General features: G+C 38.5%; 1 protein-coding gene across 1 annotated transcript in view; it reads right to left on the bottom strand.

Moving 5' to 3' along the window:
- Positions 1-20,378, bottom strand: part of LOC145500110 (uncharacterized) — a 52,533-nt gene extending 32,155 nt beyond the window's left edge. Inside the window, exons 1-36 of the mRNA XM_081479598.1 lie at positions 19,697-20,378; positions 18,252-18,317; positions 17,595-17,666; positions 17,436-17,501; positions 15,904-15,975; positions 15,755-15,823; positions 15,143-15,214; positions 14,364-14,447; positions 13,757-13,828; positions 13,067-13,138; positions 12,374-12,457; positions 11,608-11,685; positions 11,169-11,246; positions 10,909-10,989; positions 10,623-10,676; positions 10,306-10,377; positions 9,777-9,854; positions 9,551-9,628; positions 9,385-9,456; positions 9,206-9,271; positions 8,621-8,692; positions 7,743-7,814; positions 7,416-7,487; positions 6,824-6,895; positions 6,491-6,562; positions 6,055-6,156; positions 5,071-5,145; positions 4,423-4,506; positions 4,246-4,317; positions 3,828-3,896; positions 2,561-2,638; positions 1,967-2,038; positions 1,404-1,472; positions 828-899; positions 621-692; positions 261-332 (exon numbers count right to left, since the gene is read on the bottom strand). Of these exons, the coding sequence (XP_081335724.1) occupies positions 261-332; positions 621-692; positions 828-899; positions 1,404-1,472; positions 1,967-2,038; positions 2,561-2,638; positions 3,828-3,896; positions 4,246-4,317; positions 4,423-4,506; positions 5,071-5,145; positions 6,055-6,156; positions 6,491-6,562; positions 6,824-6,895; positions 7,416-7,487; positions 7,743-7,814; positions 8,621-8,692; positions 9,206-9,271; positions 9,385-9,456; positions 9,551-9,628; positions 9,777-9,854; positions 10,306-10,377; positions 10,623-10,676; positions 10,909-10,989; positions 11,169-11,246; positions 11,608-11,685; positions 12,374-12,457; positions 13,067-13,138; positions 13,757-13,828; positions 14,364-14,447; positions 15,143-15,214; positions 15,755-15,823; positions 15,904-15,975; positions 17,436-17,501; positions 17,595-17,666; positions 18,252-18,317; positions 19,697-19,992 (2,879 nt within the window). The 5' untranslated portion in view covers positions 19,993-20,378. The remainder of the gene's footprint in view (positions 1-260; positions 333-620; positions 693-827; positions 900-1,403; positions 1,473-1,966; positions 2,039-2,560; positions 2,639-3,827; positions 3,897-4,245; positions 4,318-4,422; positions 4,507-5,070; positions 5,146-6,054; positions 6,157-6,490; positions 6,563-6,823; positions 6,896-7,415; positions 7,488-7,742; positions 7,815-8,620; positions 8,693-9,205; positions 9,272-9,384; positions 9,457-9,550; positions 9,629-9,776; positions 9,855-10,305; positions 10,378-10,622; positions 10,677-10,908; positions 10,990-11,168; positions 11,247-11,607; positions 11,686-12,373; positions 12,458-13,066; positions 13,139-13,756; positions 13,829-14,363; positions 14,448-15,142; positions 15,215-15,754; positions 15,824-15,903; positions 15,976-17,435; positions 17,502-17,594; positions 17,667-18,251; positions 18,318-19,696) is intronic.
- Between the last annotated feature and the right edge of the window lie 2,810 nt (positions 20,379-23,188).

Here is a 23,188-nt window from a genome sequence, read left to right as displayed (position 1 = left end):
TTGAATCAAAAATGGTGCTGAACTAAAGAAGAAATGTTCATGGAGCAAGGAAATCACAAAGGCACACTTTAGGCACATGCGATTTTTTTTGCCCTCGTAAGGCCATAGAATGCCTTCTAGTCTAGAATTTAAGAGAGAGCTCTTTATTTTGACACGCCTTCCAACATCAGCTTTATCGGGGTTTCATGCTATATTTTGTTCAAGCTTTAGAAATTTTTAAGACATAATAAGAGATTTTACGGTTGCTGTTTATTACTTACAATCGTTCTAGACTGACAAGGTTGTTGAAAGCCCCTGGCTCAATCACACTGATCCGGTTTTTTTGTAACTCTCTGTCAGAAACAAACAATAACAATAAAGTAAAGCCTTTTTGAAATCTACTGAGTTTAATTTAGCTCTTTTACTGTGGCCTGAAGCGACTTGAGCTGATGGATGCGACGTAAAGTCAAGTCAAAGTGAAATAGAGTAAAGCTACGTCATATATTTAGTTAAGTAAAACAGAGCAACACGAAGTTGAAATAAAGTCAAACAAAGCAAAGCAAAGAAACGGACCGTAAAGAAAAATAAAGTTGAGTGAATTGAAGTAAGGTCAAGGTGAACAGATCAGTAACACGACTTACAATATTTCGAGGTTTTTCAGTTCTTTAAATAAGTTGGCTCCTAAGGTGGTTATGAGATTATCGGGAAGAAACCTTTAAAGAAAACACAAAGGAACAATTAAGAGGGTGGAACAATCACAATTTAGCTCCTTTAGTGCTTTTTATTTCAACAGTTCTGCAAGTCCTCTTTCCGTTCTCATTAATGAGTAAATGTTAATTAGCTCTTACAATTGCCTGAGATTTTTAAAAGAATCCAGCCAGCCAACAGGAATGGAAGGGATCTGATTGTTACGTAATTCCCTGGAAAATAAATAAATAAAAATTATATACATGTAGAAATCTACGCAGTTTATAACAAAACAAAAGAGAGCATATATTCATCTCTGAACCTTGATATGATTTCTTCTGTATCATTCCCCTAAGCCTTGTACTCATGTTAGAATTATAATATATCAAAAGAGGCCTATTTCGTAACATTGCACTCCGTTTTATTGGTGATACGAGAGTAAAAACACCAAATAAATGAACCCATAGAGAACCTGTCTATAGCGTTGTCATAAAAAATGTAAGCAATTTTCCATCATCTTGATGAAATCTGACACCGTAAATGAGTCTCTTAACTTTAAATTCACACACGCGTTAATTCAACTGATTAACGCAATAAACAGCAGCTTTCGTCCACAATACCACGAAAACAGACCTTTACACAGTCGATTAGTTTGCATTTTGCATCTGCAATGTCTAATAGTTTAATTCAGTTGTAGAATCATTGATGTAATTGTTTAATATTAAGATCCCTCTTACAGAACTCTTGGGTCTTGCCTCTCCAGAGCCTTCGAAGGAAACAAAACCAGCTTGTTGTCTCTAAGTCGTCTAAATAGAGAGAAAATGGAACCAAAGTAAACTAAACATCATTCAAGGGAAATGAATGTTTGCTTAGAATGGCGAAGCTAAACTCCGGGAAGCCATCAGACTTAAGAAAAAAGTGTAAACTCGAGCCTGAATAGTTGAGATTGTGCGAAGGCTCACGAGGACGCTAAGTTAATTCATTCATTTAATCGAATACTCGTAGCCTTGAAAACCGTCAAAATCCCTCATACATGTTGTTTGGGAATGCAGTGGACGTAAACGTAACCGACAACTCAATTGCAAGCCGTCGTTCATTGGATGCTTTGGAAACTGTATGATTACTTTGCGAAAGATAAAAAAGTCACAGTGCGAAAACCAAATGCACAATAACAGCGACGTAACGTTGAATTTTATTTGTTTCCTTGGTAAGATCAGGAGCCATAATCGATTATGGCTCCTGGTAAGATATAATTCTTGTTTTTACGAGGTAAAGGGACTGGGACTCAGTAAATACTTACATTTGTCCATTGACTGTCACACCTTTCAGTGAATCTTCGTGGAGTGTTTGGATTTCGTTGTTAGTGAGGCCCCTGGAAAGAAAATTGGAATAGATCTGCATTTTAGGGAAAGCAATAACACATGTTTCATAACTGCCACATAAATCAATCAATATAATGCGCGCAGGTCAGCTGCCACGCATAGAAATCAAGAGTGACTAAAAGTATTGTTTTAGTATAAATCTACTTGTCGTTTATAAGTTATCTAAATCCGCCTCACTGACACTTCGAAAATGTAAAGAAGTGGCTGCCATTTAGTTAACAACTGGATACTGCTGGGCTTCTCGAACGCCAGTAGATTTATGCTAATATGCAATATCCAGCAAGCAAATTACCGTGCAGGTCGACACGGAGCTGTACTTTTGCTTTATTTTAAAGTTCTCTATTCTAGATCTTTATTCAATGACATTCGTAGAGTTAAGGTCCTACTTTGAATCCAATAATTTATTAAAAAAAGAAACAAAAACAAAAAGCAGACAAGAAAACAAATAAACACAACAACAACAACAACAACAAAAAACTCAACATCCTCCAACTTAAAATTCCCATCCTTACAGAATTGCTCGTATCGTCGAACCACTGTCACCAAACATCTTCACCGTGATAGCTTGAATGGCGTTATTTGTAAGATATCTGTTATAAAGCAAAACATCATTCAATGAATACTGAGCTACCGTCTGTTTTAGCAAACACTACTGATAGAGCCTGTCTTGTAAGAAGTGCAGAAATGCACACATTTTTTTTTCTCCAGCTTCTCAGCTGTCCGGAATCCTAAATCCTTGGATCTGATTGGCTAATCGCGCGCGCTCTAGTGGTCCGGACCCCGAGTACAGACCGCTCCGAAATTCTCAATTAACTTTTCAACCTTTTCGTTACATCGTAAAACCATTTGTAATAGTAATCGGAGTACAATCCAGGGAGTAATCGGGCGAGTAAATTACGAGCACGATTACTCCTGAATTGTATACGACACGAGGTCCAATTACTAATTAATCGTATCTATAACAAATTTCGGAATTAAAAATGTCTTTTGAAAACTTCTTTTGAGCGAACTCGTCTGTAGCGCTTTTCATAAGTTTTTAAAACTGTAAGATACATTTTGAAGGAAGCCATTAAAGCGAGCGTAATTGACGTGCTAATCACGTGAGTATCCAATTACAGGTATCCAATAGGCCCTTTGCACGATCCGGTCACATGGTACGGAATTAATCATGCTGGGAGGCAAGTTACCTAGTGGGACTCGCAAAACAAAGGAACTCGAACCAGTCCAGCCAGACTTTCCTTTGTTTTGAAAGTCCCACCGTGTAACTTGTGTCCCAGCATAATTAATTCCATACATGTGACCGGATCCTACGAATGGGCCTATTACAAAAAGTTCCAATTGGATACCTGTAGTTGGACGCCAACGTGATCGTGCCCAGATTACTTGACAAATATAATAGGCGCGCGAAGAACCAATCACGATCAAGAATTTTGTTATTGATACGATTAAAAATGTAAACATTCAACACTTCAGTCAAACAATTATCGCTTTTTGTGCACGAAATGTCAAACGCACGCGTACGCCAGATTTAAACTCAACGGCTTTAATTAGAATTCAACACAAATGTTGCGTTCAAAGCAATACCGTAGAGAAAAAACAATCAGTTAACACTTTATTCCATATTTTGTGGAAGAAAGAGGCGTAGACAGGCTGTTGATGCGCTAGCCTCATACTTAGACGCTTTTTGGGCCCGTCACGAAACCTTGTAGCATCTCAGTCGGCCCAGTAACGGTGTACAACCGCAGAGTCTATGATTTTTCAATAATACAGGGTACTTACAAGTTCCTTACGTCGATCCTCAGAAATGCATTCTCTTCAATCGTTCGTATTTTGTTGTCAGTCATTTCTCTGTCGAAGCAAACGACTTAACAATCACTGGTCTGTATAACTCGAAAAAGATTTGAAAGTAGGGTAATGGTTCTTGCTCTGTTGAGGAAGAGACAACCTACAATGGGCGAAAAAAGTGTTGAGACACTTGGCAGTAAAATTCTTAGTCTGCACAGACCACAGCGCCTACACAACACTGAATTGGAGTAGCAGAAAATTAACACCAGATGCGAATAAAATAGAATGAGTGCTTCAGAGCGTCATTTTCTAAAAGTGTCTTAACTACTTTTGTCGCCCATTGTAGCGATATAATGACGATTTCTGTTGGGTAAAGGCAGTTAAAACGCAGGCCTCAACTCATAATACTCACAAATCAAAGCTAACTCTGACATCCCTGAACGATTCGGAAGCGATCTTTTGCAGTTTCAGGTTTCTAAGGTCTCTGGAAGGGATAAACGTAAAGAAAATGATCAAACGCTTTTCTTTTCTAAGACCGCTTATGATAGACAATAGAAGGGTCACGCTGACCTGTTTTGGGGATACTCACATATAGCAAGCCTTCACATCGTCAAAGGCACGGGAGCCAATGTTCTTCAACAAGTTTTTGTCAGCGACCGTGCTTCCAAATTGACTTGATGCAAGGAGAAAGAGAAATAAGTATACGATGCTGCAGGCGATTAATGACCGCTGGAAGGGCATGTCAGCAAATTCCAGGATTGGTAGTTGTGCTATTCCCGTTTGTAAAAAAAGTAATAATGCAGTCGAACAACTACTAACAACCACCTCCTCACAACGCCCGCCTTTCTACAGCGGCCCATATTTTCGTCCCAGTTGGGAGATTTTTCTGTCTCGAGGGTAGCCGTTGTAGAGAAGTGCGACTGTAATAAACTTAAATGAAAAGAGCAACAACAAAAAGAATGAGAAAGTGCAATAGAAAGAGAAACAAACTGCATTTTTTCCGGCTTGGTTAATGCTAAGATTTCAGCAAAACACGTCACAGGCCACTGCTTTTCGTGTTTAAAACAAGATCTGGTACAAAGCCCTTCATTTATACGAAAGATAACTTTGAATGGTCTCGTACATACATGTAGGCTCATTTTAAAGACTGAGGCAAGAAGAACCAGGAAAACGATCTTTCAAGTCGAACAACTCTATTTTCTACGGTCGCATGCGTATATATGACGAGCATACTTACAGAGTGCAAAATGGACCGTCGAATGTTTGAAAGGCGCCACTGTCGATTGACGCGATTTCATTGTTATGAAAATTCCTAGAGAGATAAATTATTAGCATTTCATAGTTATATTAGAACAGAAGAAATCCTGTCTTAAGATTAATTGACAGTCTTTTGAATCTAATGTAATGACTTCCTCGCGCGGTTCATAATGGCGTTAGGACGAGAGTACAATTTAAGGACAGGAAGTAGTATTTTAAATTACTGTTTAACCATATCAGTACCAAACAGCTTGTAATATACAACGTCATTACTTTGAAAAAAGTATGAAATTACTACACTTTTGACCAAACAAAATAATGTTAGGTTGTTCTTTTAGCGTGATCTTCTGGGCGAGGTAGTTCTAAAGAGGATGTTTGTAGCTGACGTCTCGAAGACCTGAGCAGAAGTCATCTTCAGAGTCAAGTGAAAAGTGTGTGTCAGTTGATGTGTTATAAGCCTGGCCTGTTGAAACTGATTGCTCGGTTTAACCTTGATGGTATTCGCAGTAAGACTAGTGTAAATTTTGTCAGCAATTATCAGTTGGTCGGTTCCAGTAAGTCCCTATTCGCTATTCCCTATTTTCTATTTTCCCTGCTAGTCCATCGCAGGGTTACCCCCAGCATTAAGTTCGCCGGTACCCAATTATACGCCTGGGTGGAGAAAGGCACTGTGAGAGTAAAGTGTCTTGCTCAAGAACACAACACAATGTCCCAGCCAGGGCTCGAACCTGGACCGCTCGATCCGGAGACGAGCGCACTAACCATGAGGCCACCGCGACCGCTCCACAAGTCATTTGTAAGTTGCTGGTAAATGAAGTTGTTGTTAGTAATCGCCCATTTTGATCCTCACTTATCTTACATAACTGGTCGAGGCTTACATTTAAGGAGTGCTTGCGCCTGGCAATTGGAGAATCTGCTGCCTGAAGTTCAAGTTAACAGTATTTAAAACAGTTTTATTGCTTACCATATTGTTCCTCTACCGTATGTGCGACATCCCCCGCTGTTACATCGCACGTTTACAAATGTACCGTTAGCGATTGATGTTATTCTGTTATTTGAAAAGTTTCTGTGAAGCAAGCAGACAAAAATAAGTTGAGGAAAATAATCCGTGCCTAACTCTTAGATAGGTACATAAAGTGATTTTTTTTATTGCACGATAATCTTTACACTGCATTATTTTGCACGAAATCCAAAGATCAGTTTGGTTACGGGTTACTCCGAAGTTAACAATAGTTTGGCCTCCTTATTCTTGAGTTATATAGAGTAGCGTTTCTTCCAGTCTTCAAACTACTGTTTTGCTATAACTTGTCCAAAAATCTTTGGAGAAGGAGCGGGTAACGACTTTCCCTGCTGGGTAAGGAGACGATACATGTGAACGAACAAAGTATATTACTACTCACATCTGGTTCATCTCCTTGTTGTGGAAGTCACCGCCGTTTGGAAGAGACGTCAGATGGTTATATTGGAGTTTCCTGTCGAGATAATACATACATGTATGCTATCATAGCATTTATTTTAACATTACTTCACACCAGTTTGTTGAAGATAGTTACTTGAATTGCATTGCTTCGCCAACAGCTTTTAAAATGCGAAAACAACTTTCAGTACACGCCGCATGTCCCTGTTGGACGAAGTGAACAAAGTTCCAACATACTCAATAGTGTTAATTGGCAAAACATATACATATGTTTAACATCAAAAGGCACTTGTACTTATTCCAATCAAACACTCACAAGCGCTCAAATTGAAGAATCCCTGCAAAGGTGCCATCTTCAATGAATGCTATTTCATTTTGATCTAAATCCCTGACGGTTAAAGATAATATTAAATTAGATAAATTACTACAGCGAATTAATAACATGCAAAGCTATTTTACAAGGATAAAACCCTCCCCACTACTGGGCCATCGCTAGAGAAGAAGGTAGTACATTTATTGCAAGTTAAATCAGAATAAAATGTGTCATTCATTTATCGTGTGATAATGGCAATAATTGATGGAGACTAATTGCGATTCGGACGACGGAATTTCAGAAGTGATACAAACTGGGTTATTTTCTTCGCCTTTACAGCTCTACAGTGGACGAGTGAAGCAGACGCCATACCTCTTCAATATACCTCATTCGATATCAAGACAAAAAATCCATCAAATATTCTCGCTCGCACGCGATTAGTCAAAACGCGTCACGTGACTAAATATGACCCAGCTAAAATCGAGGAATAATCAAGTGAAGTTCTCCTATTTTCAAAAGATCCCGCGCGTTTTGAAAAGTATTCGAAGGATAATAAATTCATTGTTACTGAGCGTTTGTCTATATGTGTACTTACAGTGTGGCTACTTTAGCAAGATCACGAAACGACACCTTTAGGATTCGACCGATCTTGTTTTTGCCAAGGTCACTGAAAAGGAGAAAGAAACATATAACAGCTTTAAAATAAGTTATTTCTACTATATGATCCTACTACAGAAAATGGAAAAAAGAGGCAACTGACAACGAAAAAACAAAACAAAACAAAACAAACCCAAAAGTTTATTGGTATTCTCATTTACAGATGCGCTCATTTAATATAACAAAATAAGTAAACAATAATAAAGATATCGTGCAAAGAGTAAATGTGATAGAGACCCTGTAACCCTAAGCACCTGATACTTACAGATAATTCAAGCTCTTAAGTCCGTGGAAGGCCGTGTCTGGGATTGTTCGAATTTGATTATCCCTCAAACCTCTGCAATAAAAGAACTAGCAATGAGTGCGCGTAGAGTACCAATGTACACCTACATACCTAAAAAAGTCAAATGTCAAGTAAACAGGTTGATGTTACGGCCCAAACATTAATTCAAAGTTGAGTCAATGTGGTAAGTAAAAAAGTTGCGAGGGAATTCTTTAGAGTTTATTTTAAGTCGAAAATGAATGAATGAATGAATGAATGAATGAATGAATGAATGAACTTTATTAAAGGCTCAAAATTATCATGCAGAGGTGGAACCATCTGCTAATAGGGTTCAATAGAAGCATATCACCTTCTGGGGACATCTAACTATAATATAGTATGAAAGCCAACTATGATGCTACTCTACAAGAACTATAACAATGATTATTATGCTTAGGGGAAAACCCTTACATTTATTTTTTAGAGAGCTCGATAGATCACGCCTTGTTCACGTTTTCAAAGCCTTAGATTGCTCTGAAGCCTCATCTTCGTGGAGAGGGTGCCCCACCATTTAGGACCAAGTATCGCAACGAGTGCTTTCTGTAAGTAATTGTGTTAGATCTAGGTAGCGTAAAGTCGGTTTATCTTGATTGAAGAATGGATGCTAGCCTGAAATAGATCACAGATCAACCTGGGACACATAATGTCCAGTAAGTCCATTTACTGTTAGCTGAAGCGGTCCGATGAAATTTGTCATCTAGCGAAAGCAATACGAGTTCATGACCATCAAGGTTTAGTAAAGGTTTAGATCTAGTCATTGTTTCTTTGCAAGTTGAAAAGCGTCGTGGCGCGTTTTATTAGAGTCTTTTGTGGGTACTTACAACTCTGTCAGTCTTGTCAGGTTGGTAAATTGATTCTCGTGTTTAAAGTTGAAGCGATTTCCTTGCATGTGTCTGAAATTTTAAGATATCATGGAGATGTTAGATGCAGGGTACGGTTTAGAGCAAAGCTGCCCTTACTCCAAACTACACAAACAATGTAAAGAATGTAACTTTTCAAAGGAGATTTTAAGCTAGAAGGGGATTTTTCATCCTCCTTGACACCGAGAACGGCTCTTATAAAGACAGTAACTCAACATGACACTTTGTAGCATAATAAGATGTTTCATTGCATGGTTAATAGAGGCCTAAGGAATGACTATCAAACCTAAAAAAATTCTTTGTTGTATGATTTTTGTTCGGTTTTTGGTCTTGACCGTGCACGAAACATATACACCATGCATGGTGTAGGAGAGTAAAACAAAAGATTATGCACGGTCTTCGCTGATGTTGAGGTTTGTCTTCTCAACGACCAAATAACAAAACCAAGGCATTTGCTCTTTAAGAGAAAACTCGAAGAGCTAGGCCTACGCTGCCCAAAGTTTATTTGCGTGACTGAGATATAAGGCATACAATGAAATGGCTCACATGTGCTTAATGTTCTCATTGAACGCGCCATTTTCTATCGTGACAATTCTGTTGTACTGCATGTGCCTGTGGGAAAGAAAACAGGCTGTTAAGTAATACGAAGTGCGAGGATAAGAAGTCCAAAGAATAGCCAGTGAAATGAAACTCGCTGTGATGAGACTTCAATTAATAACACTTACAAATATCTCAGCTTGTCCAATCCCGCAAACGTCCCCTTCAAGATGTAAGTGAAGCTATTTCCACGCACGTCCCTGACAAAATAAAAAGTAGTCTTTGGGTTATTGCATGTGCTACTCAGACCTGTAACATATGTTTTCCGAAAGACACACTTTTAAAAAAACTTACAAGCTATCCACTGATGGAAGTCGGCTTTTTCCTTGAATCGCGAGAGGAACATAGTGGAACTTATTCCAGTCAAGATGCCTGCAATTGATAAAATATACGACTCGTAATATTACCAATATAAAGAACAGTTTCGCTACCGTTAAAATATCCATTCTATAAAAAGAAAAGCGTACAAATTTGATTTCGGTATTCAAGATAATATCGATTGTGAGAGTTTTCTACTCACAACACAGATAACTTTGTGAGATTTCGAAACGCCTCCGGGTGAACAGAGGAATTCACCAGCTTGTTTGCGCTGAGGAAACTGAAAAAAAAAAATTGAAAAAACAGGTAAAATTTGTAATAAACTAGGAGTATTTCTACCTCCCCTGGATGGGATACTAGTGCATCATAGGGCTACCCCCATCTATTTGCACACCTGGGTTGAGAGAGGTACTGTGAGAGTAAAGTGTCTTGCCCGAGAACACAACGCAATGACCCTGGCCAGAACTCGAACCCGGACCGCTCGATCCGGCGACGACCGCCCCTCTCTTGAAAACCAGTCATATGACTTTTTAATGCCCAGCTGACCAGATTAAAAAATTTTCATTGCAACTTTTAAAATAAATGCGATTAGAATTTTGATTCTGGTCAGCTGGCCATTAAAAGGTTGTAAGGGGTATACTGAAATTCAGCGATGCAAGCAATGCTTTACTCAATATAGATAAGGAACTTTGCACCGTATAATTTAAAATGCTAAAACGCAGTTTACTCACAGTTCATTTAGTTTGCTTAGCATCCACAAGTCTTCTTCTCCAATGCCCAAGATTCGATTTGAATGCAAAAAACTGTAAAATAACAGTGACGATGTAAAAAAGAACAAAATGTGATACAATAAAGGATGTACAAGATTACAAGTAAATTGTAAGCCAATTGAGTACGTTTGATAAGCTCTAAGGGTACACACACTAAGTAGTCACTAAGTAGTTCCGCCCAGCAGAAATACTATCCTTGATTTGTGAACTTCCACAGCTAGGCATCCAAACAAATACACAATGAAATGAGAACTATGACAATAATCCTTTGTACTCACAGTTTGACGAGGTTTGGCGTCTTCTCAAACGGTTTATGTTTCGTTTTCAGATGGCTAAAATCAAGTCAAAAGATTAGAAAGTATCAAAATATTTATTTCGAAAATAACCACACATGAAAAAAGCGTCCAATACAAGCCTGCTTGCTGACGCTTCATACTGCCCGTATATACAAGGTTAAATTTCCGTCTGCATTGCAGGCTACCAAATCTTGGACGTAACGAGTTCCCTCTGATGATAAACCCTCCCCCTTCCTTCAAATAGAAGTTCCCGATATAGACAACTTACCCGTGTAGGTTTTCTAGTTCTGGTGGAAAGTCGCCTTTGTGGTAGCTTGGCAACGATTCAATTTCATTATGTTCCAAGTGCCTAGGAAAATAATAACCAGTTTAGAATTATAATTCCCAGTTTCCTTTGCAATTGTAAGAGAAACATGCCTCTCTTCCTCCATTAGAAAATGCAACAGAAATCATGGAGGAACCTTTAGGAAGGCGGGATTAAGTTGGAATTATAATCGTAAGTTAATCAAGCATTTGAACGTGACTTACAGAAACTTCAATGTTGTCCTCAACTCGTAGGACAAAGAAGGATGTGGAAAGTATCTCAATCCGTTATTATTCAGCCACCTATGAAAAAAATATAATTTTCTTGAATTGTTGATACAAATCATCTTAAAAAAGTCTTTGAGAGCAGGTTATAAATTACACTTGTCTTGGTACTTTTGCTTCCGTCCTCTCCAACAAACAGAAAAAAAAACAAACAAAAAAAAACAACAACAACAACAACAGAAAGGAAAAAGAAAAAGGGGGAATTCAAAACTGCGACGGAAAATATTTCATGCGGAACAAGAACTTAAAGGACAAACTGACAAACTCCCGCAATCCGATCAGTTCTCATTACATGTCATCTTGACAATGTAATGATATTCTGAGGAGAAAATTAACATTGATCACTCTTGTGGAAGGAGGTCATGGCAGAAAAACTTACAAATCTTCCAAAGCCGGGAGGTTGTCAAATGAGTTAAACATCACATGACGTGCTTTAGGGTTTTGTGCCATAAGAACTCTGGAAAGGAAAGACGTCAGTTAAACATTTGGCCGGTGTGCGCTACGTCAAACAGCTAATAGGCCATTTCCGAGTTGCCCTGTGCCTCTGTTTCAAAACGAGTCTGTGCAAAATCTATCATGTGAAAACGAGTTTGATTTGCATGAAAATGAACAAGTATTCGGAATACATTTCCATATGAATGGAGACTCGAAGACTCGTTTTGACACAGAGGCATGAAAAAACTCGGAAGTGACCTATTTGATGTGAATGAATGTTCAAAATAGGTCCTCGGTGTGTAAATGTGGCGGTGGAGTTACTAGAAAAGAGTAACGGAAATGGTTTTGAACCGGCGTTTCAATATAAACATTCTTTTATGATTCATTGTCCCTAATAAGACGGAAAGAATTCAAAATGACTAAAACCTTTCACTAGTGGAAAAATAATTTCGTTACAAAATTTAAACCCGTTTTACTTGTTCGTCAGTTTCATCAAGTCGCGAAAACGACGACATTCACATTGCCACGGCTAAAAATGGAACTTACTTTCAATTAGCAGTATTTTGGAAAAATGTTTTTAAATCAGACCTCACTTCATTTACATTCCATTGTTAAGTACTTTTTCTGGCATTACCCACATTATCGCATGTTAGCTAGCTACTTGCAGTTCAAAAGTGAAAATATCAAACTCTACGTTTAGCGATACTTACAAACATTTCAGTTTGGGGAGATCTTGAAAGGCGGGGCTGTATCCCTCTGCAGTGATATTTTCTAGTTTGTTCCCAAGAAGGTCGCTGGAACAGAAAAGCTTTTTCTGAGAACTTAGTAAAGGTAAGGTAAAGTCTGCGTCAGGCCAGTGGCCTGTACAGCCTGAGCTCATCCCCATTTGTGTCGCAAGAAGCGACTTGGAGTATTTTAGTCCATCGCAGGGTTACCCCCAGCATTAAGTTTGCCGGTACCCATTTATACACCTGGGTGGAGAGAGGCAGTGTGACAGTAAAGTGAATTGCCCAAGAGCACAGCACAATGAACGCGGATAGCAGGATCCGGAGTCCGAGCGCACTATCCATTAGACCACCCCACCTCTCTACGCAGAACCCGGTAAGGGACTAAATAGAGACGCAAAACCGTAAGGAAACTGCATATAACCTGAATCGAGTTTTCTAATAAAAAAGAGAAAAGAAACCTTGAAGAATGCCCTGAGTACATCAAACCTACCAAATATACAAACAAAGATAGAAACAGACAAACAACACATAAATTGCACGATCTGGTGCTATTCTGAGGTGGAAATGTTGACTGCGAAGTAAGATTTAGTTCCGTCGTCTCATTTCAGTTAGGTTTGTAGTTCTATGCGACGACCTTTGTCAACACGTGTTATGAAAATTAGAAAAATAACTCACAGATGCAGCAACTCCGGTATCTTGTAGAAAACCTTAGCCCCAATCAATTTAATGGCATTGTCATGTAATTCCCTGGGAAAAAAAGGGAAACTTGTTTACATGAGGAATATTGCACGAGGAAACAAAGGAGCTATTAGTATAGGCCATTCTGAGTTGAGTTTTGCCTCTGTGTAAAAAACCAGTCTTCGTGCGAAACCACTCATATGAAAATGTGTTCTCTCTGCAGGTTCATTTTCTTGTAAATCAAACTCATTTAATATATGAGAAGTTTTGCACCAAGAAACAGAGGAACAGAGGCACACGGTTACTTGGAAATAATCTATTTCTGTTTATTCTCTTAACATTGATTAAAAAGAAATTATAAAACATATGAAGACAAAAATCATCATGGTAGTTATTTACACAACTTAAGCAGTTGTGAAATTAAAGCCTGAAAAAATATAGGCCTGAACGGGATTCGAAACCATGACCTCTACGATGATGATACCGATACTCAGTTTGTTTAAGTAAATTGTTATTAGTAGATCATTGAATGGCGGCCTGAGCCAATAACACAGAAAACAAAACATTCCACCCCTATTCTCTCTTACGGACCTTACGGGTAACTTTTGGCTATTCTTTATCGAAGGCTAACGCAGTTTTAGAATAACACGATGAAAATTCGAAATTATACGGATAAACATAACTTACAAGACTTGTAAATGAATCAAATGCTGTAAAGTCTCCGATGCTATGCTGCTGATGGCATTATTACTCAAATTCCTGAAATAAACGTTGTACTCGTTAGTTCTTCTGTTCATACTTGCTTTGATGTTGTAAATTGTAGTTCCAGATAGACTGCGAAAACGACAATGCTTTTAATGTATTCCCCCAACCAGTGCAACCGCCATGGCCGCTAGCTTAACTTTGTTCCCAGTTTTTTATTCATCTGAGAGTTAAGCTTGCTCCTTATGGCTGGAAATGCTAGTTCAGCGTACTTTACCTCCCAGTGCGTTGCCAGGTTGCCTCGACAATTAACCAAGAAAGGCACAAAGATCACAAACCAGTAGGATTTTTGTAGTTAGCTGGAATCCATTCCCGTGGGCCGACGCTCAACCCACCAACCATTGGCACACAATGCGTCTTTCCCAGTGTATAATAAGGGGCAATTATTTTATGGAGGTAATAAATTGTGGGTGGCACCTGGCTAGCTCCCTTCATTTATTGGATTGAACATTTAGAACATAATTCAGTATCTCGATCAGTATAGAATTATTAAAGAAACATGGTAAACCAATATGGTCAGCACTAAACTTACAAATGTAACAGCTGAGAGTCATTGCCAAAGAATGGTTTCAAGTTTGGATATGTAATTGATGTTATTTCATTTTTGTCGACGGATCTAGAAGTAAAAAAAAACAAAAAGAGACAAACAAATGTAACCATAGTTTAACTAAAACTTTATTCATGCCTTTTTAGGGTGATAAGTTTGAAATTTGCATATCACTGTTCAAACGTAAATGTCTTAAGTAACTCTTAACTTTTTCACCATCACTTAGTTATTATTCGTTCTACTTCAATTAGTAATGGGTTAAAAACAACGATGAATTTGTGCTCTATAAACTAAGTATATCGATACTTCGTGTGTCCTTGTCTGGTGGTTACATGCACAAATTAACGTAATCAATGCTCAATTTGTAAGTTGGTTATGAAAAGAAAACAACGTACTGTTTAAAAATTCGTATTCGACTTTATTTTGTATCGTATACCGTACATGTCGCACGAGTAAAAGAACATTCAAATTGCGTGGCAGCCCCTATAGACCCTATTCATAAATGGCTGCCAATTTAAAATTCTTTTGTATGCATTTAAATTTGCCCTACTAACCTTGTTTGAGAGTAAAAATTCTTTTGAATTTCAAAAACGAGGTTAGTTGGGTTAATTGTAATACTTACAAAAGAATTTTTAAATGGCAGCCATTTATGAATAGGTTTTATTAGGATGATTTCGGAAGCGATTGATGCATAAATCAACATAATATTTGCCTTAGGGAAAAAAATATTGATCCCAGGGAAACAGAGCAACTCTGATACTTACAGATATTTTAAAGATCTGCAGTTGATAAAGGATGCTCCTGGGAACTTTTTTAACTTGTTCATGCTCAATGCTCTAAACGGAAATAGGACAGAAAATAGCTTTATAAATGATGTCGATGTTAAGGTGCTGTAAAACAAAACTGAAACGCAATTAGGGTTGCGGTTAACGTACTGAGGAAAAGAAAGCAACTGATCATGAGGACGGTGGGTTGATCAGTTTTACAAAGGCCAACAACAGCAGAAACAGCTGAAGAACGAGGGAGAGGACAACCACTAGGAGACATTGTCGGTAAGCCGGTTTGGTCCAGCACTTCCTGATTTAGATGATCCCCGAGAATAAAAACAACAACAACAACGAAACAACAACAAAAATGTTGACGTTATTGTTTAACATTATCATTATTTAGAAAATAGCGCAAAGAAAATATGTGCCCTGATTGGTCAGTTAACACTCGCCTGTAGGCTTGTGTTCCCACACCATTTCTCGTTCTCTTAAAATTCCACTTTTGTTTCTATTACTCGATAAAGTTTTTTATTTATTAAATAAAACTGAAAACGAAAACATCAACAACAAAAAACAGACTTCCTTTTTTTTAAAGTACAGTTTCCTCACATGTATGTAAGATTTGGTAGATCAAACCACCTATCAGGAATCCAGTCCAACTTGTTTTCTATAAGAATTCTGCAAAATAAATAAATATACTAGTTATTGATTTTATTTTGCAGTCTCAATGCAGGAATAAACGCAGCACTTTAACTCACATTTTAACCAAATTCTTGGGTAGATCCGTGTAGTTGTGGCGCCAGAGTCTAATCTTGTTTTGGTATAAATCGCTGAAAAAGTAGAAGAGTCCATGTGTCAATGTGATAGCATAACAGCTGTCATTTTTGGTGAATTGTCATCAAAATTCAGCAGCATTTCTTTCGCGCTTTTTTAGAGTTGGTTTTCGTTCTAGCAGGGTTCGTACGGGTCATGGAAAACCTGGAAAGTCATGGAATTTTAAAATTTCATTTTCCAGGCCCGAAAAGTCCTGAAATAGAAGTGTGGGTCATGGAAAGTCATGGAAAAGCAACAAACTTTCTGAGAATGAACAGGCCAAAAAAAAAAAAAAAAAAAAAAAATCAAAAGTTGAAAAAACAACAGACCAGTCAGAAAACCAGTTAATTCCAATAAAAAAAATAAATACTAACACTATTTTATGCGTCATAATGTGGGAAAATACCGTAAATAATAGATTGTTTTGACAATACTTTGAGAACAACTGCTTAACATAGGTCATGGAAAACTCGGAAAGATCATGGAAAAGGTCATGGAAAGCCATGGAATTCCAGTCATGGAATTCCAAAATCCCAAAACAGTACGAACCTTGTCTAACAACGAGTTCGATAGTTCGTTTAAAAGTGTGGGTTGCGTCGGCTTCTTGACCATGCTATATGTCATTCTCAGCCATCACTTTGTCGACGAAAACAACAATAAATTGAGGTTGATAGCGACAAAATTGTTGCACAGAAGGCTTGCTTTTACAAGTAACACTTTTTGGAAGCCTGGTTATCAATTAAAAGACCCAAAGTCTTGGAACAACCTCAGCTCATCACCAACCCGAAGGTCCACATATGTTTGGTACACGCTTCTGGAATTTTACACGTAATCTTCTAGCCGAGCGCGTTTGATGTGCTGTCTTTTTAAATCACCTGTAAATCTTTCAATTTCAATTGACGAAGGTTCGAGCACTAGCCGAGACATTTTAAAGTGATATCTCATAACATAATTCAGTATCTTTGATCAGCACCAAACCTCTAACTAAAAATTACAAATTACAATTTCCTTGATTGTGATTGGTTTAAAAAACTCCTATTTTTCACTAACTTACTTGCCAAGTTGTTATAGGACAGTTTGTTATCGGACAGTTCAATAAGTCAATCACATTCAAGGTTGTAGTTTAAATCCAGCAATCACATTCAAAGTTGTAGTTTAAATCAAGCAATCTCAATTTCAGAGCGAAATTAAACAATTTACGTCTCCTTTGTCATTCTTTTAATGCATACTTTCCCTTTCTTTCATAACTTGGCTATTCTTCTTTTCTCGGAAATTGTAAATTTTATGATTAATTGATAAGAAGATTTCGTGTCGTCCAATTCGGTCTGTAATCATACTCGTGATAAACAAATCAGACTCCCACTGCGCGGTTGTCCGATTTTGTTATCACTCATATGATTACAGACCGAATTAGACTCCACTCAGTCCTATTACCAATACAAACTAAGAAAACTCATGGCCTGTTATTTTAACTTACAGTTCTTGCAGAGCTGTGTTGGTAGACAAGTCCGGGAAATCATTTAGCTGGTTCACGGCTAGATTCCTGTTGGGTAACAAACAGCTTTTTGTGAGTAACAACACACGTGATAATCTTTTTTTTTTTTAATTACTGGAAAATGTTTAGGTATACACTTACAATTTTCGAAGTTGCGTCAAGTTGTGAAAAGCCTCATCTTCAATGTCTTGTAGCTGAGACTTGAAAATTTTGCTGTAGATGAAAGATATATACAGGAAAGTAGAGTACCACAGTGACTCGAACTCAAACTCTATGTCGTCGATAAGTGTTCGCTGAAATAACCAAACTTCAGTTCTAATGTGTAATTCCAGATTATTCCTATAAACTAAAAATTTTGTCTTGAACGTCGGTAAGACGTATCGCCAGAAGACAGTTGTGATTGTAGTCCAACTTAGGCATGATAGCCTTGCCAGTGAGCTAGGCCATATTGTTTGTTTGTTTCGTTAACCATGCCATTAATAAAATAGAAAGTTAAAAAAGAAACAGGGAAATTGGATTTTGCTTCGAATCTAAATATAACATAAAAAAAAACAAACCTCTCAAACAGGAGTGACGTCCCTGCGCTAGGGACAATGCAAGAAATTTGGTCAACTGTGTGGCAATTCCTTTCCTTTCTTCTTAAGTTACTTAGTAGTTCAGAAACTCCATGTTAATTGCTTTCTTCCAAAGTTTACAATGTACATTTTCATACTGGATAATTTGTTTGGAATTCTTCTGAGTACCTAATCATTTTTGAGAAACTTTATATACAATAAACAGAATTCATTCTGTTCTTACATCTCAGTAAGGCTCTTTGGTAAGGTTCCGTTTCTAACAATCTTGATCACTTTATTTCGCACAGTCCTGTAACAAAACAAATATATTTAAGATAATATCAGCACATGTATATTGGTGTTTATGTACCCTTAATCTAATATTTTATCCTAGCTTGATCTAACGTTGAGGGTTGCTTCTAAAACGCAATCTTGAAGGAACGAAGTCCATTGGAGTCCCTATGTAAATAAAGACTGGATGGCTAGTACCGGCCCCTGCCAGACTCGAGCTCTGACCGTGTTCCTTGTCAATCGTTTTCACGGACAAGACAAGGTCTTATGTTTCCCTCACACAGGAGCCGCTATACACCTGGCTCTCACTGGAGCCCCGGTCCAGGTTCATTTTGTCAGCCTGTAGAAAGCTTGCGTAAAGAAATACCATAATATTCAAGACGGCAACTATACATTTCAGGAATTTTGACAACTGAAACGGAAGATGAACACCGTGTTGATTCAACAAGATTGCAATCATATTGCAAACCGCTCATTTACTTGTGTGCAACAAAGAAGAAGAAAAGGTAAACTATTAGAAATTACAATTATGATACTGTATTTTTCTACGATTTTAAAGCGAATTTAGATAAGTTCACGTTAACATACGTTGAACGGTTTTGAAGGTTTTCTTGCACTTGAATTGTTTGACGTCAAATGTTGGCATAAATGAAGTACTTTTAAGATTTGCATAGGCACGTGCTCTTCTACATGTATCCAACAAAAACGCGTCTCCCCTACAGCTCTAGGATATAACTTTCCATGGAACCTTTAACCAGCTGACCTATCACAAAGAATGTAAAAGTCTGCATACGAGCCAAGTGGCCCATCAGGCCGGAGCTTATCCCGGTTTCTGTAGCATGAAGCGACTAGGAGTATTTCTACTCCCTCCTGGATGGGATGCTAGTCCATCGCAGGGTTACCCCCAGCATTAAGTTCGCCGGTACCCATTTATACACCTGGGTGGAGAGAGGCACTGTGAGAGCAAAGTGTCTTGCCCAAGAACACAACTCAATGTCCCCGGCCAGGACTTGAACCCGGACCGCTCGATCCGGAGACGAGCGCACTAACCATGAGGCCAACGCGCCTCCCACTGCAAAGAATGTATAACACGATAATGTTTTATAACTTTACTTTTTTTAATTTTTGACCTACTCATGATCAAGTCATTTTTTCTCTGCGCGTGGAGAAGAGGGCGTGAAAGATGTTTCAACCAACATCGTGTAAAATGTATTCAACTTTAGAAAACTATAGCTTCAAATACGGTGTCTTAATTATAGGGTGGGAATTACATTCCGTTACTGACTTGCATATCAGATATTAATCCTCAAACACGTTAAAAAAGAAAACTACCTTCCCAGTTCGTTTATGACAAAATGCACGTTTGATGAATTGGGCAATATTGGCTGATCAACTCACAATAATGATGGCGACCCAGGACACTCTAATTCTTGTTTGTCTTCATCACAATGACAGCCTCCGCAAGACTCCCCCGAAGTCTCCGTTGAGCCACGTTCGTACTGTTTCCTTCCGTTGTAATAATTATTCCAAAAACCATCCCATTCCGTGTATCCCAGAGAGGAATATCTTTGCGTCCAGTAGGAATGACCGAGATACTTTTGTGATCCATGATAAGGAACGGATATAATCAGCCTCGCTGTTACGATTATAATGGCCACTTGCAAAATCAAAGATATTCTGAGGTGGAAAAACATAGTTGAGGCAAACAGCACTGTTTTTTGAGATATTTCGATGAAGATAAACTTATCGATGGCAGCTTTCTTATCTCATCAGCTGAGTCGAGGCTCAAGATTCCTCTATCGCTAGGGTTGAGTGACATACAAGCCAAAGGCGACCTACATGTAACCTCTGTTAGCTTCGTTTGTTCAATTCAGTAAGACTGTCATTTTTTGACAAACGGATAGTTTGATTACCATCAAATGGCAAATATTTTGATTCAGTGCAGAAGAGACATAACCTTTCCTTGTTGTGGCCTGTAAGCTCTTTGATTAACTAGAGATAGTTACTTCTACCAATGTCAAGTGTTTAAAGCACCAGAAGTTAGAGTTTGCTGTCAACAAAACGAACACAGCTATTAAGAGCTCCAATGGACCCACTTACTTTAGTATGCTAATAGAGTTGTCCGTATATCTATCCAAATATTAGGCATTTATATTATATACACAAGAATACGTTACATTTTATGGAAACACAAGCTCTAAAATGCAGCAAAAAACAAGCCAAACCACATGGGACGATTGCTTAATTATCAGAAATAACTTTTGGAATGCCTCAAGACACTTTCAAAGATACTTGAATTAACTATTTCTGGAAGCAAACCAAGGAAACTTTGAATGGCAAATAAATTACTTCAAAGGAATCCAGACCGTTTGTTAACTTAACAGAAACTTCACAATGATGTGGTCCGCCATGGATTTCTGGTCATGCACAGCAGTAGCTATTATAACGCGGACATGGCCTGGTCTATACGAGAAATTTTTGTGTGCCACTTCTTCGGTAAAAGTTCTTATTTGCTCTCGCAGACGAAGACTGACAATTAGCCAGCTTTTACGTGATAAACATATTCATGAAAAGCCGGTCTGTTAGCTTTTATGCGACAAATAAAGGTTGTCAAATACATCTACTAAATATTGCTTGTGTAGACGATTCCTCTCATGGAATGTGTGGCAAATACGTTCGTAAGCGCCATTGTTTTGGGGGAGACTACCAACTTGTTTCTGCGTATGTCTGCTGTCCAATTTCACTTACAGGCGCACTAAACTTTGAACTGCTGACAAACATTTGCCGTGCCATCTGCATGATCGAATATATTTGTCATATAAACATTGCTCGTGAAGAGCAGGCGTAAAAGAGTTTTCGCAAATTCAGGCCCCAGTGTAGAATAATAAACTGCTTACTAACATAGCCTGTTTGATCCGCTGACCGTACGATTTTGTACATACTGCCACGACCTTGAGTCAATATTCCCTAGAACGGCCCTCGCACGATCCGGGTTAGACCCCTGGCCGGGGACAATGCGTCGCGCAAGACAACTTTAATACAAGACACTTTACTCTCACACACAGGTGTATAAATGGGTACCGACAAACGTAATCCTAGGAACAACCCTGCGATAGACTAGCATCCCATTAAGGGGGGAATAGAAATACTCTTTATGCTTCTGAAACCGGGATAAGTTCTGGCCTGATGGGCCACTGGCTCGTGTACAAACTTTTACCTACGGCCCTCGTGCTCGGTTAGTAAGAACTTAATCATATTGCTGCATTGTCCAGCTGATTGTCGTCCCAAAAGTCTCCAAGTATTGGGCGAGGAACTATCCTGAATGGGCTACCGTTCTTGACGGTTTTCTTTCAGCTATTTTTCAAAATAATTTACTCACACGTGATGGTTCTCTTTTCTTCTACTTTAAAGTCTCATTTATTACTCAACATCAGGCTTGAGTAAATGTCGCCTCTCGATTACCACTGTGCGCTTGAGGTTTATGGTATTTTTCCAGCCCCTGACCGCGGAAACTTTTTCAGTCCTGTAATATATCTCTTATAACTAAGCTTGCTCGGGACGTTACTGCCAGGAACGCTCCCCTGCCCCTCCTCGGTCTCCATTCCCCTCTCTCCCGTTTTACGCTTGCTAGCAGGCCGGTTAGTCACGTCGTTATTTCTAATCCCGCCCGACTTACAACGTGTTCTACTACCGGGACCTGTTCAGTGGCAACTATCAGGAATTACACGGACAATGAATGACCAGTAAGACCATTAAACAAGAGCTTCCTAAACTGCATTATTTTTCATCATTGACTTTTTTAATTCACACACATCCAGATTCTGAAGATTTACCTGCTTTTATTATTATTGTTATATTTATTGTTATATATTATTATTGTTGATGATCCGTCCTCCTTGAAGATTATCGCCGCTACAAAAACACTCCAAATATATCATTATGATTTTACCAGAAGCTTCTGATTTTACACGGTAGAGATCTGGTACGGTCTAAATTTTCTGATCAGGAAATCCGCTAATTCACCAAGGGGCTCCTTACCATTTATAGTGAGATGGCAAATCATTGTTTTAATTGCCTTGCAGAAAAAAAAAAAAAAGAAAAGATATACCTGATTACGCATTTAAACAGCTTTTGTCGCAGTCACAAGCTTATGATGTCTATGTAAATTTGCGTCTTTGGAAGGTTCCGTTGGTTTGGAAACAGGGAAATCCGTCGGGGAATTTGACACTCGCAACAATATTTCAACAGATAATTGCGACTTGAAATCTCTATGAGAATCTTTGCTATTCAAAGCAAAATAATCGATTCTCAGTAGTCGATTCTACTATTTTTCCCTTGCCACGCAAAGGTTAATTAAATAAAGTCGCCGAGAGGCTTATCACACAATAAATTAATAGTCTGGTACTTACAATTTGCCAGGGTTACCAAAACATCGGAGTTCTTGCAGAAGGGTATCACACTGACAGCCCGTACACGCCTGTCCCGACGTTTCAGAAGACGGTCGCTTATACTGAGTTCGTCCGCTGTAATAATTGTTCCAGAACCCGTCCCAATCGGTGTATCCTAAAGAAGGATACCGCCGCGTCCAGTAATCATAGCCGAGGAATTTTTGCGATCCGTGGTACGGAATAGCTACGGCTTCTTTCAGAGATATCACCATCAACATTAATAGCTTCAACAGCCTTTTGAAGCACCGCATCCTTGTGATAAACGCCTTAGCAGTTATCAATTATATGCCCTCCAGCATCATTCAACTTATACTTCACTTTTTATGTCCACGGTAAACATGCCAAGATTCTTTCGTTGCTATCTATGACCCAACAGCACAAGGTTAACAGAGCTTTCAGTTGCTATTGTTGATAACAGGAAGAGCTGTCATCGCGAGCAAAC

This window comes from Orbicella franksi, chromosome 10, assembly GCF_964199315.1.
Source record: "Orbicella franksi chromosome 10, jaOrbFran1.1, whole genome shotgun sequence".
NCBI classification, from domain to species: domain Eukaryota; kingdom Metazoa; phylum Cnidaria; class Anthozoa; order Scleractinia; family Merulinidae; genus Orbicella; species Orbicella franksi.
The sequence above is the reverse complement of the archived record's forward strand: the minus strand, read 5'-3'. Positions and strand labels throughout refer to the sequence as shown.